General features: G+C 43.5%; 1 protein-coding gene across 1 annotated transcript in view; it reads left to right on the top strand.

Moving 5' to 3' along the window:
* Positions 1 to 16,853, top strand: part of THOC1 (THO complex subunit 1) — a 29,384-nt gene extending 12,531 nt beyond the window's left edge. Inside the window, exons 7-21 of the mRNA XM_069957719.1 lie at positions 13 to 108; positions 408 to 490; positions 911 to 984; positions 2,172 to 2,280; positions 2,417 to 2,548; positions 2,707 to 2,807; positions 4,247 to 4,313; positions 4,391 to 4,441; positions 4,521 to 4,591; positions 4,714 to 4,809; positions 10,650 to 10,715; positions 11,310 to 11,393; positions 14,960 to 15,107; positions 15,536 to 15,617; positions 16,405 to 16,853. Coding sequence (XP_069813820.1) covers positions 13 to 108; positions 408 to 490; positions 911 to 984; positions 2,172 to 2,280; positions 2,417 to 2,548; positions 2,707 to 2,807; positions 4,247 to 4,313; positions 4,391 to 4,441; positions 4,521 to 4,591; positions 4,714 to 4,809; positions 10,650 to 10,715; positions 11,310 to 11,393; positions 14,960 to 15,107; positions 15,536 to 15,617; positions 16,405 to 16,700 — 1,556 coding nt within the window. The 3' untranslated portion in view covers positions 16,701 to 16,853. The remainder of the gene's footprint in view (positions 1 to 12; positions 109 to 407; positions 491 to 910; positions 985 to 2,171; positions 2,281 to 2,416; positions 2,549 to 2,706; positions 2,808 to 4,246; positions 4,314 to 4,390; positions 4,442 to 4,520; positions 4,592 to 4,713; positions 4,810 to 10,649; positions 10,716 to 11,309; positions 11,394 to 14,959; positions 15,108 to 15,535; positions 15,618 to 16,404) is intronic.
* Positions 16,854 to 18,330: the final 1,477 nt, after the last annotated feature.

Below are 18,330 nucleotides of genomic sequence, written 5' to 3'. Positions count from 1 at the left end.
GGTTATATTCAGATCTCTTAAGAAGACTCTCTAAATCTCAAAATACTGTGTTCTGCGGAAGGATTCAGCTATTTCTGGCACGCTTGTTTCCACTCTCAGAAAAATCTGGTAAGATTCATGTTATTTTTTAATGAAATTATAGAATTACATGAACCTATATATCAATATACACATTTATTGAGGCATTTTATGTGTCTCTATAGTTCTATAACATGTAATCTTATTTATGGCCACTGTACATGAAGCTTGCTGCCCCTGGCAACCATGTAGGTAGACTCACATCTGGACACCGCCATTATAATTCTTGGTTGGTATTAAAAATGTCATATTGTGGTATATATTTTGGTCGTCATATAGCTTCCAAACCTTTACATCCACTGTATATGTGTTTTCATTTTTGTTTTAAGGTTTGAATTTGCAAAGTCAGTTTAACTTGGAGAATGTCACTGTGTATAATGTCAATGAACAGGAGAGCACTCTGGGGCAAAAAGTAAGTGGTCATGTTTTAGGCAGTTTGCTTAAAGTGCCTCTGCCATTTAAAAAAAAAAAAAAAAAACTTTTTTGATTAGTCTGACTCTGGGTCCTGAGACCCCCACTGATTGTTAGAATAAGCAAGGAGAAGCATGTAGCTAAGCACGTCTCTCACCTTGCCGCATTAATCAGATTATATATAAAGCATATGGAGTCCATCTCCTTGCCAAGAGAGAGATGGGGATAGAGAAATTCAGCTGAGCACTTCTTCCTTATTGTTCTAGCGATTGGTGGAGTCTAAGCACTTAAACCCTGACCAATCAAACCTTTTCACATGACATGTCAGATGTGTTTGTTTGTTTTCAAATGAAAGTGACAACTTTAGCCTTTTATGGTTTCATTCTGTGGATAATGTAGAATATTTTCATTTTATCTAAAGCAAGTCGAAGACCGAGAAGATGGAATGGAGATTGAGGAAGGTGAAATGGGAGATGACGAAGCACCAAACAGTTCGTAAGTCTTCTTTTATCTATTACTATCAGTAATTTAACAGGTCAGGGTTTGTTAGTTTTTTAATACAACTTAGAGATGTTTTCTTGTAGTCAAAAGGAGAATTTGAATTTCTGTATGTGCAGTGTTTTTTTTGTTTTCGAGGGTCTTTTAGCTTTTGTGACCCATCATGGCCTTTCTTTCAAAAAAACAGGAGCTCTTTAGTTTTAGGGTATGTTCACACGTACAGGATCCGCAGCACATCTGCAGCAGATTTGATGCGATGTTCAGTTATTTAGATGAAATCTGTTGCGGATCCGGTACGTGTGAACGTACCCTTAAAGGACAACTCCTGCGGGACCCCCTTTGAAAAAAAAAAAAAAAAGAAACACACAGACACCATACTCACCATCCCTCCGGTGACGATCGCCACTCGATTCGTCCGCCGTCCAGCGATGTCTCTCACTTCCGGATCCAGGGGATGGAAAAGGCTGCCAGTGCGCTTGCGCACCGGCAGCCTTTTCATTGGCTGGAGTTCATCACGGTGACGGCCGTAATAGGTATTGTATAATTTCTTTAACTTCCGGGGTCAGGGGTCAGAAAGTGGGGGAAGGGGGCCAGACCAGGTATTTAACCACATTACAAAGTTATATAACTTTGTAGTGTGTGTTAAATAAGCAAAAAAAAACATTTTGTGGGAGTTGTCCTTTAAGGACATTCTCTGTAGAGCTAAGTGTTAACTGTTTGTGTCAACTGTGGTGGTTTTGGGTGCAGGATTGGTAATACGTGTCTGATTGCTGGGTTTTCACCTCTGGGAACCCCTTAATCATGACAAGAGGGGTCCTGTGTCCTTCTGTGAAAAGACTGCTGGTTGTCCGCTAAAAGTCTGTGGCACTGACAGAGATAAACAGTACAATACTCAGTTTTATCTATTATTCCCCTAGACCCCCAATGGAGTAGCAGCACACATGCTCAACTGGCACTTCTGTAAAAAGGGACCACATGGTTCTCATGGTCAGTGGGGTCCCCAAAAGGATAAATGTTTTTTGGGAAGTCCTTCAAATAACAGTAATATGGCACACATTTCTATAAATATATAAATCTATAAATTGAAGTCTGTTGTTTCTATCTGTGCTAAAATTGGTGGTGCTTTTCTTTTTGTTTCATAAACCAGTCACAAAGTGATGTAACTTACTGTTTGTTTCCTCCAGTTCTATTCCCATCGATTACAATCTGTATAGGAAATTCTGGTCTCTCCAGGACTTCTTCAGGAATCCGGTTCAATGCTACGACAAAAGCTCCTGGAAGACATTTCTCAAGGTGACTGTTTGCTTAGTTAAAGCACAGTATAGTTGTTACAGGGCATTAGTGTTCTGTGTATATGCTGGGTTACACCACATAAATAGTGCTGTGTAGTTCAGTTTGACCTTACTATATATCATTCTCCTTTTCATAGTTCTCTGAAGAAGTTCTGCAAGTGTTTAAGAGTTACAAGCTGGACGATACACAAGCATCACGGAAAAAAATTGAAGAACTGAAATCTGGAGGAGAACACGTTTACTTTGCAAAGTTCCTGACAAGTGAGAAGGTAACATCCAATAAATCTATTACATTGCGTCTGTCTTATTTTCTTCCAATGTGTTATAAAGGATTTTCTGATTTTCTTTTCATTTACAGTTCTCTTATAATTTACAATAATTTACAATAAAAAAAAAATTATGCCCCCCCCCCCCTTTTTTTTTTTAGTTGATGGATTTGCAACTAAGTGACAGCAACTTTCGTCGGCATATATTGCTTCAGTATTTGATATTGTTCCAGTACTTGAAGGGTCAAGTGAAGTTTAAAAGGTAACCTATACACATACAAACCTTTTGTGTGTATGTTTGTGCTTCTGAATCCTATGGCACTGTGTTACTCATGGGTCTGGACTATTAAAGGGATACTCCGGCGGGGGGGGGGGCATTTTTTGCCTTGGACCGGGGAGGAGGGGGCTGAGGGAAACTACGTCCACTCACCTCCCCGGCTCCAGCGGCGGGTCCCGCATCGTGGCGCTCTGGTCCCCAGTTCCCGGTCGCTTCCTGGTGTCTGACACGGACCCGAGACGATTCGTCTCAGGTCAGCTCAGCCAGTCAGTGACGAGGCGGGATCTGAGAGGACTTGAAACAGATCCCACCTCCGTCACTGACTGGCTGAGTGGACCTGAGATGTCACGTCTCAGGCCCGCGTCAGACACCAGGAAGCGTCTGGGGACCGGAGCGCCACGATACGGGACCCGCCGCTGGAACCGTGGAGGTGAGTGGACGTCGTTTCCCTCAGCCACCTCCTCCCTGGTGTCGGGGGAAAAAATGCCCCCACGCCGGACTGCCCCTTTAGTAGTCACTGACCTAGCTGCACGGATACATTGGTTGTCTTGTTGAAGGGCATTTCCATTCGTATAGCCATAAGTGAGCAACCCATATCCTTCAAAGTTGTGGCCGTGGCTTGACTTTAAACTGCACTAATGTGTGGATTTACTACAAAGCAGTTTTTAAATGGTGGCTAACATCTGTGTGTAATTTTGCAGTTTACATTAAGAAAGTATGCAGACATTAACAATCATTTAACAGACCATATGTCAGTACCATACATATTATGCATTTGTACCCCAATTGGTTTAGCTTTGATAATCTGTTTTCAATTATAGAAACACTCACTTTACATCACTGCGAATCATTCTACACCGTACTGACCACTTGCTGATTCCTATAAGGCTGGTGTTTGAATGTAGTACTTTCTGTAAAACGCCACACAGCATTTTAACCTTTATATTTTTGTGGTTTTTCGCTTCCTTTGTGGAAAGTTTTGGGGGTCAGTGGTAATTAAAAAAAATTAAACAACACATGTAATTATTTATTACTGGGTCTATACAATTGCTGAATTGACAAGAAGAGATTCTTTTAATTTTTGCACCTTCAAAACAAAAAATAAATGGACGTGTAATTTGGCACTCTTTACGCCACAGTGTGCACCAAAAAGTGACTAATGAACTTTGAAAATATGGGGCAAATTACGCACAAACACAGGCCACGTCTCTTTTCCAAGATTAGTGAGCATTGGGCAAACATTTGTCCTTTCATTATCTTTTCCACTTAAAAAAAAAATACACCACAAAAAAATGCATAAAATAAATGCAAAAAAACCAAGAAAAATTGCTTTTTATTTTTAGACTCTTTTTGTGGCTAGAAAAAGAAAAAACAAAGTGTGTAAAAGCAGCCTACACCAAGTGAAAAATAACTTTATTTTTCAGCTCAAACTATGTCCTAATGGATGATCAGTCTTTCTGGATTGAGAACACAACCAAACTTGTTCACCAGGTTTGTGCAGTTTTTAAAGGTGGCAATAATCTGTATTAAATGTGTAAATTGCTGCTAACTCACCTACTTTATTGCAGCTTCTTTGTGAAACCCCGCCTGATGGAAACAAGTTTTCTAAGATGGTGGAGGTAAGCGATAGATGGTGCAATATTAGCACAAGCTGTCAGATGACATTGTGAGACCTAATGTCTAAAACTTCATTTTCAGCACATACTCAACACAGAAGAAAACTGGAACTCCTGGAAGAATGAAGGGTGCCCCAGCTTTGTGAAAGAAAGGTATGGACTGGGACTGGGAATGCCATATTCTGTTTAGGCCACATGTTAGCACAGTCATAAAATACATATTCTATTTATAAATGTTGATGTAATTTGTTGTGGTTTGATTCATTTCTTATTAGGCAACCTGACAGCAAACCATTGAAAATGTCAAGAAAAAGGCCAGCCCCTGAGGACTTCCTAGGCAAAGGATCAAACAAAAAAATCTTATTGGGAAAGTAAGAGTCAAGATATTTCTGCTTCTGTTTGTTAAGGTGTCTGCATCTGGACACATACGTTCCACCCTGTGACATTTTGTACCTGTCCTTTCACATTTTAGTTATGTAACGCTGTATTTAATCTTTCTTATGGCTGTGTGTACAATGTAAACCTCTTTTCTCGTGCGTCTTATTGGGGGACACAGATACCATGGGTATAGGCTGCTGCCACTAGGAGGCGCTGACACTAAGAGAAACAAAGGAAGTGACTCCTCCTGAGCAGGATATACCCGCCCACAGGCACTGAGGTAAACCAGTTTAGCTTAGTGTCAGTAGAAGGCAGACACAGGTCTGGGTTCTCCAGACCAGTTTCTTCCTTTATGTTTAGTTAGTTTTTCTTTTCACTTCTAGGTCCTATGGATTCTTGGGCACGGTGGGTAATCTAAAACTCACCCTGATCCCCCACTATGCGACCAGGGAACAGACCATAAATGTAAATGGGCAGTGACCCTTTGGTCGCCACCGGCCGGCAACGTGACACCAGGGCCCCAGATCAGTCTGACTATCTGGTCGCCTTTCTGCGGACTCTGTATCCGCACAGCCCCTTCCCGCCTCGCCCCCCAAAGCTTGGCGCGTTAAGGTGAGGCACCCACCGGCTGAAGACGACTGGGTGAGTATGGGCTCCTATATGGTGAGTATATTCCCCCTGCCCTCCCTCCCAGGCCGCCATTTTACTCCATTTTCGGGGTCTCCCCTCAGTCAGTAGCAGCCCAGCCCAGCCCCTCCACCATTTTATTCTTATTAGTGTCTCTCTCTGGGTGCTATGGGTTGCACTGTGAGGGATGTTCCTCCCCTGACTGGGTGCTGCGCAGCTTCCCGCACTTTTCCTTCCACCAGGCTCTAGAGACCATACTAAAGGATGCTCCGCCCCTTTTCCATAAGCCCCGCCCCTTACCGGGTGCCGCGGCATCCCGCCCTTTTTTCCCTATATTGTGGCTCTGCAGAGTACACACAGGGCTACCTCCGCCCCCTCCCGATATGCCCCGCCCCCTTTTGGGCGCTGCGCGGCCCGCTTCATTACTTCTCATTATGTTTGGCTCTCACTGGAGCCTGCTCTGGGGATGCCCCGCCTCCTCCGGTAGGCCCCGCCCCTTCCGGGGTGCCGCGCGGCCCGGAGAATTGCGCCTTTTTTCTTAACTGTGGAGCCTGCACTGGAATGCTCCGCCCCTCACGGTAGGCCCCACCCCCTTCGGGAGTCGGGTGGGCCTCAGCATCCCACCTTAATCTTACCTGTGTGTGTGTGTGTGGTCTTCTGATGGAGCTACCACACACTGCCCTTCTATTCCAGCAGCTTGGGACACTTGATGCTCCTCTCCTGGAAGTGTGTTATTACACCATTACATATATGAGAATGGCTTGCATCATGTTTTATTATGGCCAATGTCCCATATAATGTTCCAGTAACCCTTGGGCTGCAGATCCAGCATTTTTGGTGCTGGTTGACACCTCTGTGTCAGATTTTATATATATATATATATAAGATTACATTAATACTTATATGCACACACTCTGGTTCCCCTCCAACCACATACGCACAGACATATTCCCCATCACCATACAGTGTTTCTGTGCCCTCAGAGATCCTTCTGCTACATGGTGTCACAAGTAGGACACGGCACCAGACACGTCACTCGCTACTAGACGGAGCTTACTGTGCTCTGAGCAGAACCCTCTGCTACATGGTGTCACGAGAAGTACATGGAACCAAACACGTTACCTGCTATCCAGGTGGTGTATCTGTGCTCTGAGCAGAACCCTCTGCTACACGGTGTCACGAGCAGGACACGGAACCAGACATGTTACCTGTTTCCAAACAGTGTATCTGTGTTCTGAGCAGAACCCTCTGCTACACGGTGTCACGAGGAGTACATAAACCCAGACACGTTACCCGTTATCAGGGCGGTGTATGTGCTCTGAGCAGAACCCTCTGCTACACAGTGTCACGGTAAGTACACGGAACCAGACACGTTACCTGTTTCCAGGCAGTGTATCTGTGCTCTGAGCAGAACCCTCTGCTACACAGTGTCACGGTATGTACATGGAACCAGACACGTTACTCGTTGACAAACGATCTTTGAGCAGAACCCTCTGCTACATGGTTTCACAAGCAGGACATGAGACCAGACACATTACCGTTCCTAAGGGGACTACTGTGTTCTCGAGGCAGAATCCTTTGCTAAATGGTGTCGCAAGCAGGACATGGAACCAGACACATTACCTATTACTATGCTGTGTTCCTGGGCTCTCACAACAGAACCGTCTGCTACATGGTTTTTTAGACAGGTTATGGGACCAGACTCATCACCCATTGCCAGTCGTTGTTCCGGTGTTACTCAGAGCTTCCAGTCCTGTCACTCACATCACCCATTAGCGGGCGGTGCTTCAGACCTGCCTCTCATCTTCATGACATAGATTCCTTTACTACATGATGTCACAGACATAGAACTGGACATGTTACCCCCTCCCAGGTGGAGGTACAAGGTTATTCAGACCTCTGCCCTCTGCTGCATGATATGGCTCCAACTACATTACCTGTAGTTCGGTGTGCGCAGATTGTGGTAACCTGTTACACGATGTAATACACCACCTTCAGGTCTGCTCACTATCCTGGTGATGCTGGGCAGTTCTCGTATCCAGTCCTCATTTACATTGGGACACAGTCCTGATCTCTTCCCTGCTCCCAGAGCACACACTGTAGGCTTCTGTTTACAGGTCTGACCAGGCACGTTACCTGTTTCCAGTCCAGGTATTTGTATCTCTTGAATGCTGGTCCTCTGTTACTTACTGCTTGCAGCTACTCTGCTCGTGTTACCCTGTATATTACCTTTGATCCTCGTAGGACTTCCATGATCTGTGCCTGTCACTTCAGGGGATCATCATAGGGTAACTTGTTACTACACCATGTTGTCTTCTATATGTTTCCACTAACAAGTCTCATTACCTGCTCTCAGGCAGCGTAACCTTGTTGTATTCCTCTTGGGCTGTATCCTTTCTAAAGCCCAAGCATCCTGCTACGTGTCCCACTACACAAGGTACAGAACCCCCTGCTTTACCTGCCCCCGGACTGTTGGACTCTCATACTCTGGTCCTCTGAGTGGCCGGCAGCATACAGATCCGGTCACTATTTCATCCTGGTACTGTCAGGGTGGTTCTTCTGCCCTTCGTCTGGGCATAACTACCATGTTCTGGCATTTGTCTCGCTGGCTGTTCCCCAGTAGTATGGCTTGTATTGCTTAGGCCGTCCCCTCTTTGATCTGGGTGAAGTGAGGCCTCTCGGCTCCTCAGGTAAAACAGTAAAGGGTTTCTTCTACCCCTGGTGTATGTAGGACATCAATTGCCTACATGTCTATCACAGTGCTACTTTAGGACTTCTCCTTCTGCATCTGCCTATGGCCAACATGGCAAGTATTTAGACTTCTCTCTTAGGCAGCTGCAGTCTCACAGGGTGAGGATTTCCTGTTTACTGCCTGTACTGTTTCTCTACCGTCCTAAGCCTAGGTGTATGGTCTCTTCGTGGTCTAGCTTCTCCAGGTGTCCTTGCTTGGCCATACGGACTATGAAGCATTGTTCTCAGTTCAGGGTTTTGCAGTGCTCCCGCTTACACCATTACTCCTTCTCCCTTGCTTAATGCACTGTTGTGCATGACCCCCCCATCCTGGGTTTGGTTTTTTACCACTCAGTCAGAAAATCTTCAGGCATTCCTTCCCTCCTCCAGGAGGATGGAATATTTAGTATATCCTCCTGAGGACTGCTATTCCGTAATTGCTTCTTCCGACAGGCAGGTGTGGGTTTCTGACCCTCACTGGCCTCTATGAGCACTCCTGCTTGACTTCCTTGTCCTTGGTCTTCTTGTTGACCGGCCATGCTCTCCAGACGGGGCTCCCAGTCCCCCTCCCTTATCTTGTCTCCCATGTGGATTCCTTGAGAACTTATTCCCTTAAAGGTTTCCTCTCCTTGGAAACAGGGTTGTTCACTGGCCCATGTCTGGCCCTACCTTTTATCGTCTCCAAACCTATCGCATTCTGGCAGGACTTACATTTGCTGTTCTGCTCTTACCAAGCAACGTCTCTGCTCACCCTTTGAGGCGTTGGTTTCTGGATCTAGTTTACATATGGACTCTAGTCTATGTATTACCTGTTGTGCCCATTGTCCTGTGACAACTCCCATGCCCATCAGCCTTACCTTGACCTCCCTTGACAGTTGTCTTCTGGGACTCCAGGCTCTCGAGTACCTCTAGGCTTCCTTGGAGCGGAGTGTTTTATATAATCGACCTCCTTTCTAAGGCTCTAACAGCCCATGGAGTTGTTTTTTCCCCGGCTTACTGGCTTTCCTCTGCTCCTCTTTTCTGCCGGGCACTGCGGGGTACCAGGTACTACTGTACTCCTTCCAGGACAACTTACTCAAGATTCTGATCTTGGTTTTCCTTCCTCTAGCTCCTTCCTTCCCTGGACTGCATTATGCTTGGACAGCTTTATTCTTCTTATTAACATGTGTTTCTCAGATGGGATAACTCATGTCATAGGCCATGGCTTCTCTTGTGCTCAAGTTTTGTCTTCTCAGTGAAGACTGTACTCCTAGGCCTATGGAGCTTTCAGCCTGGCCATTCTTCCCAGCTCCATAGTCAAGGACGCAGCTTCTCCTGCATCTCATGTGGCACCTTCTATGAGAGACGCTCAGTCCTCTCTCCTTTATTTGACGCCTTAGACCTCTATGTGCCATGAAACATTTTCCAGTCTCTCCCGTCTTGGTTGTATTTGCCTTTTATTCTGTTTTACCTCAGAGTAAGTCCCTGCTGCCTGTGGTCACCCACTTGGCTGGGCGTCTGCTTTTTTTCCCCACATCTAGCCTACTAGTTCTGTTGGACTCAATGTTACATCATGTCGCTGGCTTCCAGGATGGACACAACCCACTCTGTCTGCCGTGCAGCACATTGCTCCAGGGACTAGACACTCTTTTTCCTTTGCTGCGGACCTGTAGGGGTTTTCTCTGATGCATTCAGCATCATCCCTTACTCTCTTCCTAGTTGATGGTTGTGTTGGTGCTATTCTGTGCCTTCTCACCAAGCGCTCTTGTCTAGCGGTTATCTTTCCCACCCAATGGACTGCTTTTGGACGTCACATGGTATCTGTGTCCCCCAATAAGACGCACGAGAAAAGAGGATTTTTTACTCACCGTAAAATCTCTTTCTCGTAGTCTTCATTGAGGGACACAGCACCCACTCATTTTCTTTTGGGGTTTTTCCTCGGTATGGTAGTTTTCTCCGTTTTGGTGTTATTCCTACTTTACCTGTTGTCTTCTCCTACTGCTCTTGTACAAACTGGTTTAGCTCAGTGCCTGTGGGCGGGTATATCCTGCTCAGGAGGAGTCACTTCCTTTGTTTCTCTTAGTGTCAGCGCCTCCTAGTGGCAGCAGCCTATACCCATGATATCTGTGTCCCCCAATGAAGACTACGAGAAAGAGATTTTACGGTGAGTAAAAAATCCTCTTATCTTTGCTTTCCTCATGAAAAAAAACTTTTTTTCCTGACAAAATCTATAGAGCTGGTAAAGGGTCCATTTACGGAGAAGTATTATCTGACAGATTATCTGCCAAAGATTTGAAGCCAAAGCCAGGAACAGACTATAAACAGAGATCAGGTCATAAAGGAAAGCCTGAGATTCCTCCTCTTTTCAAATCTATTCCTTACTTTGGCTTCAAATCTTTGGCAGATAATCTGTCAGATAATCTTTCTGTGTAAGTGGACCCTAAGGTACATGGATAAGTGGATACCCTGCTTGTATAACTAGAGTATTTCTTTTCAGTGAGGAGTTAACAAGGCTTTGGAATCTGTGTCCTGACAACATAGAAGCCTGCAAGTCAGAAACCAGGTGAGGTAGCACATTTAGCTCTCTCGTATATATAGACGTGCTGCTGCCAGCAAACCGAAATGTTACCCAGTGCCAATGGTGTCAATTTAACATATCTTGATCTTTATACTTTGTTCTTTTTTAAAATCTCTTAATAAAATCAGATTCCACATAACATATCTTGATCTTGTTTTTAGCATTATAATGGCAAATAATTTTAATCTGCATTTTAACATTTTTATGGTGTTATCATGAGTTAAGGAGTATGGACAACAGGGAGGTGGCACCAGCTGATTATGAGCTTATTTAAGGATCTCTTTCAATATGGAATCAATTATAAGGTCACATCCACATGTTACTGTACTGACACAATGTGTCAGTACAGTAGCTTGGAAATTTACAAGTTTTGGAACTCCTGGCATGATAATAATGAAGATGCTGGGAGTTCCAAGGTCCTGGTTTGAGCATACAGTTTATGCACAGACTGTATCTACGGAACCAAGCTCACATCCCCCCCTGAATAGACATGTTTCAAGGTTAATTGACTTTTTAAACTCATTAAGCCAAAACTAACAAGACTTTTAACAGCCCCTTTATATTGCTTTTATATCTTAGGGAGTTTATGCCATCTTTGGAACAGTTCTTTGAAGAGGCAATGGAACAAGCAGATCCTGAAAACATGGTTGAAGATGAATACAAGTATGTTAATGCAATGTACTGCTTAGCCTCCCTTTTATCTAATTGGGTACCATGTTACCTGCACTTTCTTTATATATAAAATATGTGAGCGCCCTCCACTGTAATGACAACAGCTTATTGGCAGAGATTTTTTTGCAGCCGGGCGAATAAGGAATTGGGACAGACACTTTTAAAGAATTCTCTGTTTAGAAGTACAGTGAGACCTAATGCCAGTGAACTTCCCTATTCAGTAATAACATACTTCCTAATACATTAATAGAAACCAACCAAGCCACCAACTTTCCTATGCTCCTATGTTGTCACATAATATTATGTATAATATGCCTATTTTTAAAGTGGATTTATATATATATATATATATATATATATATGAGTGTTATTTTTATGGTATAGCAAATCATGTACTTTTTTTGGATGTTGAGTCTTCTTTGATCCTCCCCAACATACTGTGTGTAGTGCTGGTTCCACCCTTATACATTTTTTTTTTTCTCTCCCGGTGGGGGGGGAGATGAAATAAGTAAAATCGGACCCCAGATCAGCCCCTAGTGCCCCAGTCACTAACCCCCCTCCCCGTGGCGGCCATCAGATCCAAGATGGCCGCCGCCATCACTGTGAACAGACTAATGTCTGTTCACAGTGATCTTAAAGTAAAAATTAATGAAAGCCCCATGCTCTCCGCCACCGGAGGTAGAGGAGAGCATGGGGCAGTGATCGAGGGCCCCCCTGTGGGGTCCCGATACAAGCGGTCAGCGGTGCTCCCCACCACTTTTTATCCCCTGTCACCATGAATGATTGGTGACAGGGGATAAAAAGTGATACTGTGCCTCCCCCCCAGTCACCCCCCTTCCCTATATACTCACCTGATCCTGGGAGCTCCTTCCTCCTCCAGGCTGGTAATGAAGTGCGCATGCGCTCCAGAACCAGCCAACTCTGAAAATTTTAAGTGACAGAGACCAATTTGGTCTCTGTCACTGAACTATGATTACTGTGATAGAAAATATCACAGTAATCATAGTAATACAGTGAAAATGAATGTGTAAAAGTGCAAAAAGTGACAAACATACAAAAAATAACACACTTTTTGTTATAGTAATAATTGCAGTTTACTCCCAAATTACCCGTAATCACGTCAGATTGCCCGTAACCACCGCACGTTGCCCGTAACCACCGCACGTTGCCCGTAACCACCGCACGTTGCCCGTAACCACCGCACGTTGCCCGTAACCACCGCACGTTGCCCGTAACCACCGCACGTTGCCCGTAACCACCGCACGTTGCCCGTGACCCCCTCCAGGTTGCCCGTAACCACCGCAGGTTGCGCATAACCACCCCAGGTTGCCCGTAATCATGCCAGATTACATGTAACCCCCCAGATTGCACGCAACCACCGCACATCGCCTCTGACCACCGCACGTCGCACCCCAAATTGCCAGTGACCACCTCCAGATTGCCCGTAACCACGCCAGATTACAGGTACCCACCTCAGATTACCTATAAGCACTTCAGTTTATCCGTAACCACCCCAGATTGTCTGTAACCACAGCAGGTTGCCCGTAACCACCCTAGATTGTCTGTGACCACCCCAGGTTGCCCGTAACCACAGCAGGTTGCCCGTGACCACCCCAGGTTGCCCGTAACCACCCCAGACTGCCAGTAACCACCTCCAGATTACCCGGAACCACCCCAGACTGTCCGTAACCACCCCACATTACCTGTAATCTCATTTTTTTATTTTATTTTAGTAACTGCGCTATTCTAATAACTATTACTAGCTGCGGTTTTGCTCCAGCAAATTGGCGCTCCTTCCCTTCTGAGCCCGGCTGTGTGCCCATACAGTGGTTTATGCCCACATATGGGGTACCGTTGTACTCAGGAGAACCTGCGTTACAGATTTTGGGGTACATTTTTTCTCCTGCTCCTTGTGAAATTTATTGGAAAAATTCAAGTTTTTCATTTTTACTGGCCAATTTTGAATACTTTCCTCTAATACCTGTGGAGCCAAAATGCTCATCCTACCCCAAGTTGAATTCTTTGAGGGATGTACTTTCCAAAATGGGGTGACTTTTGGGGGGGTTCTATTCTGTAGACATTACAGGGGCACTGCAAACGCACCTGGCGCTCAGAAACTTCTTCAGAAAAATCTGCACTGAAAATGCTAATTGCCGCTCCTTCCCTTCTGAGCCCGGCTGTGTGCCCATGCAGTGGTTTATGCCCACATATGAGGTACCTTTTTACTCAGGAGAACCTGCGTTACAAATTTTGGGGTAATTTTTTTCTCTTGTTTCTCGTGAAATTGAGAAATTTCAAACTAAACGAACATATTATTGGAAAAATTCGAGTTTTTCATTTTTACTGTCTAATTTTGAATACTTTCCTCTAACACCTGTGGGGTCAAAATGCTCATCCTACCCCAAGATGAATTCTTTGAGGGGTGCACTTTCCAAAATGGGGTGACTTATGGGGTTTTTTCTCTCTGCTGACACTACAGGGGCTCTGCAAACGCACCTGGCGCTCGGAAACTTCTTCAGCAAAATCTGCAATGGAAAGCTAATTGGTGCTCCTTCCCTTCTAAACCCGCTGTGTGCCCATACAGTGGTTTACGCCCACATATGGGGTACCGTAGTACTCAAGAGAACCTACGTTACAAATTTTGGGGTGCTTTTTTCCCTCTTGTTCCTTTTGAAAATGAGAAACTTTAATCTAAACGTATATATTATTGGAAAATTTTAATTTTTCATTTTTTTACGGCCTAATGGTGAATACTTTCCTCCAGCCCCTGTAGGGTTAAAATGCTCATTATACCCCTAGATTAATTCTTTAAGGTATGTTGTTTCCAAAATGGGGTCACTTATGGGGGTTTCCAGTATACAAACCTCCTAAATCAACTTAAAAAAAGAACTGGACCCTAAAAAAATCAGTTTTGGAAACTTTCACGAAAATGTGGTAATTTGCTGATAAATTTCTAAGCCCCGTAACACCCTAAAAAAGTAAAATATGTTTATAAAATGAAGCCAGAATAAAGAGGACATATCGATAATGTGACTTAGTAACTAATTTATGTGATACGACTTTCTTTTTTTAGAAGCAGAGAATTTCATAAGATAAGTAAGCAGAGAAGTTCATAAAATGCCAATTTTTTTAATTTTTCATGATATTTTGATGTTTTTCACAAAAAACACACAAAGTAGTGACCACATTTTGTCACTAATATAAAGTGCCATATGTGACGAAAAAACAATCTCAGAATCGCTAGCATACGTTAAAGCATCACTGAGCTATAAGCGCATAAAGTGAGACAGGTCAGATTTTGAAAAATGAGCCTGGTCTTTTAGGTGCAAATAGGCTTGGTCTTGAAGGGGTTAATAAATTTTATGATATTTTATATCACCATTACCCCTTGGAGTGGAGGAGGATACTGGATGTTCCTAATGTGTCTTCTGTAGTTTCTTCACTGTCACTTCCCTTTGCATTCTAGCAATGTTCTTCCTGACTTGAGCTAGGACAGTTGACCAGTGCTGCAGAATACAATTTTGGGGTGTATGTAATGAATGTTCATTTATTTTCAGAGTTGTAAATAACTCCAATTATGGCTGGCGAGCCCTGAGGCTTTTGGCCCGTAGAAGCCCCCACTTTTTTCAGCCTACCAACCAACAGTTCAAGAGCTTACCAGAATACCTTGAAAACATGGTGATCAAGATAGCAAAAGAATTACCTGTAAGTATTATACATTTAGAGAGACTAACCGGGCAGAATGAGTGAGAATTTGTGTTTTGAGAGAACTTTTTATGCCTCATTAGATAGTTAGCTTTAAAAGGAGGCGTGGCTTAAATGTTTACTAGATTTATTGTCTGCGTGCTCCTTTATTTTGGCACAAATTATTATTGTAAAGTGGCATAAGAAAGAGAAGAGTGTAACATATTTATCATAATCATATAATGTGTGCATCACATTCATAATTTTGGTGCAGTTCCTTTTCTGCTGACAGTATTAATAGCTCCCCCGCTACTGTCTTTATCTACCACCAGCATCTAGCTTCCATGGTTTTACATTCACTTCTCTTTTTAAAAACCACATGTACATCCTACTTTACTAGACTTTTAGATCTATTAGTTGTTCATTTTAAATATGCATAATGTTCTTAGCCGCCTTCAGAGGAAATTAAAACGGGAGAAGATGAGGAGGACGATGAAGATAATGAATCCCTTTTGAAGGAAAACAATGAAAGTAAGTACTCAAAGATTTAGTAAGGGTGCCTTTATACAGCGAGATTTATCTGACAGATTTTTGAAGCCAAAGCCAGGAACAGACTATAAACAGAGATCAGGTCATAAAGGAAAGACTGAGATTTCTCCTCTTTTCAAACCCATTCCTGGCTTTTGCTTCAAACAATCTGTCAGATAAATTTGTGTAAAGACACCCTTTATATGTCGATGTCCGAATGTGAGCTTTATTGTATCGGAAGAAGAGAAAGAACTTCATGCAAATGGCGCGGGTTATATTTAATTAGCAGCTTCATTGGTCCGAAAAGAAGTGTCTTGTTAGTATGTTTTTGTACAACATGTTATGTTTTCAGTTCTGTTCTCACTTAGTAGTGCCTTGGCTTCCCTTTTATAATGGACCACTACAACAGATGATGTTGATCATGGCTCTTGCGTGCACAAGTCTATTTTCATAGAGGACACTGGTCTCTAAGTACAACCATAGTGGGGAGAGTAAGAAACTTCCAGTACTGGGAGATAAGGCAATAAACTGGCATCAGAATGTGTAAAATGGGCAGCGTTCAGCTGACAAATGAGCAAATGACCTATCAAAAACCATCACTTACCCAGCCACACGTCTTCTGGTGTAAATAAGGGACGTGCGACAAATGAGTTATAGTCATCAAAGGACCATAGGAATGATCTAGTTTTAGTTCCACCTCAACCATTTTGCCTCAATTTACTGAATGTCACCCATCATCAATTTTTCTACATTTTTGCAGTAAAATCATACATTTTCTATTCTTTTCCAGGTCTAGAGGTCCAGCAGCAGAAGGTAGTCACTGGTGAGCTCATTGAGTCTCTAGCTAATAAGCTTGGAGAGCAGTGGAAGTCTTTGGCTCCTCACTTAGAGATGAAAGACTCTGACATTCAAGGCATTGAATCTGACAGTGAGGATGTAAAGATGAGGGCCAAACTGCTGCTGGTCGCTTGGCAGGATCGAGAGGGTGCGCACGCAACTGTTGAGAATCTAATAGCTGCTTTAACTCAAGCTCAACTGAGTGAGCTGGTGGAAAACCTGTGCAATGAAAGTGAAAATGGAACGTAAACCAGCATGTTTTGGGAAAATATACATCATTCCTTTTGGGTAGCACAACCCTGTGGTTTTGTACTGTTTGGGATTTTGTAGGAGGATATTATTTTTTTTTTATTATTGAACTGCCATTTCTGGAGGACGTGTAATAAAAGCTTTTTCCCCCCATGGCTGTGGTATTATTTATTCAGAAGCACAAGCCTGGAGGACAGATATGGCTGCACATTACACCCATGGTTGACACGAAAGCTTGTTCAGTGACATTATAAACTAACATCAGAAGTTAGTATACAATTTTATCAAATTATATTGCCTCATGTACCAACGTGTAGGTCTTCTGATACACATGAGTCTCTACACTAAACAACACTAAACGCCAATCCTGCAAGCAAGGAAGGGGGGCCACAGAATGGCCCTGCAACCCCACTGCCACAGAACCAAACCCTGCAGGTGCCACCAGCGGAGAAGGCGGCCGCCAAGCAACACAAGGGGTCACTACTCACCATTGCACCAGCAGGTAGAATGGGAGAAAGAGGAGGTACTTCCCATATGTACGCAGGTGCTTCATGCTAATTTGGATCACATGGGTCTTACAAGAGAGGAGTGCTAGCCACAAAGAAAAAGGGACAGAATACATAAAATGCACAAGCCTGGAGGACAGATATGGCTGCACATCACACCCATGGTTGATACGAAATCTTGTTCAGCTACATTAAAAACCAACATCAGAAGTTAGTATATAATTTGATCAAACTATATTGCTTAATGTACCACATGCAGGTCTCCTGATACGAGTCCCTACGCTAAATGACACTGTGGCGGTCAGTGAATACCAACCCCGCAAGCAGGGAAGGGGTAGCCACAGGATGGCCCTGCAACCCCACTGCCACAGGACCAAACCCCAAGGGCCCCTTCAAACCCAGCAGGTGCTGCCAGCGTGTGAACAAGGTGTTAATACTCACCATTGCACCAGCATCAGCCATTTCTCTCCTCCAGGCTTGTGCATTATTTATTCAGGTACATTTTGTTTCTTTATTGTAGGTATCTTGTTGCCAAAGAAAAGAACTAGATTAATAGCACTGATTGCACAACTGTACCTTGTACCTGAAAGATATAGATAGATATTATATAATCTTTTTCTATTAGAAAAATATTTGAAGTTATAAAAACAGAATATATACTTAAGGTATTTCAGTTGTAAGTCTGCAGGAGATACCAATAAATGAGTGCATAAACAAGTATGGGAATGTATCAGCGTCAGATTAACTTAAATAAGAAATAGTATCAATAGTATTATACCCCCAAAGGGTAAATATGTGCACAAAAAGACTGGGGCCCTTGCAGAAAAAAAACTGTTTCAACATATATGCGTGCTAAAATAGTGCTATTGGAATGTTAAACTATAAAAAAAATGAATGTGGCCACTTAGTTAAAAAAGTGTCCCTTTGCCCATGCCAACAAATTCTTTGACTTATGGTCACCCATCATCTTTAGCCTAAAAAGGTCATTGCGCCCACCTGTTTCACTTCCATTTTCTCGTGCGTCTTATTGGGGGACACAGATACCATGGGTATAGGCTGCTGCCACTAGGAGGCGCTGACACTAAGAGAAACAAAGAAAGTGACTCCTCCTGAGCAGGATATAC

The sequence above is a fragment of the Dendropsophus ebraccatus genome, chromosome 2 (assembly GCF_027789765.1).
Source record: "Dendropsophus ebraccatus isolate aDenEbr1 chromosome 2, aDenEbr1.pat, whole genome shotgun sequence".
NCBI classification, from domain to species: Eukaryota; Metazoa; Chordata; class Amphibia; order Anura; family Hylidae; genus Dendropsophus; species Dendropsophus ebraccatus.
This window is presented reverse-complemented; position numbering and strand designations above follow the sequence as displayed.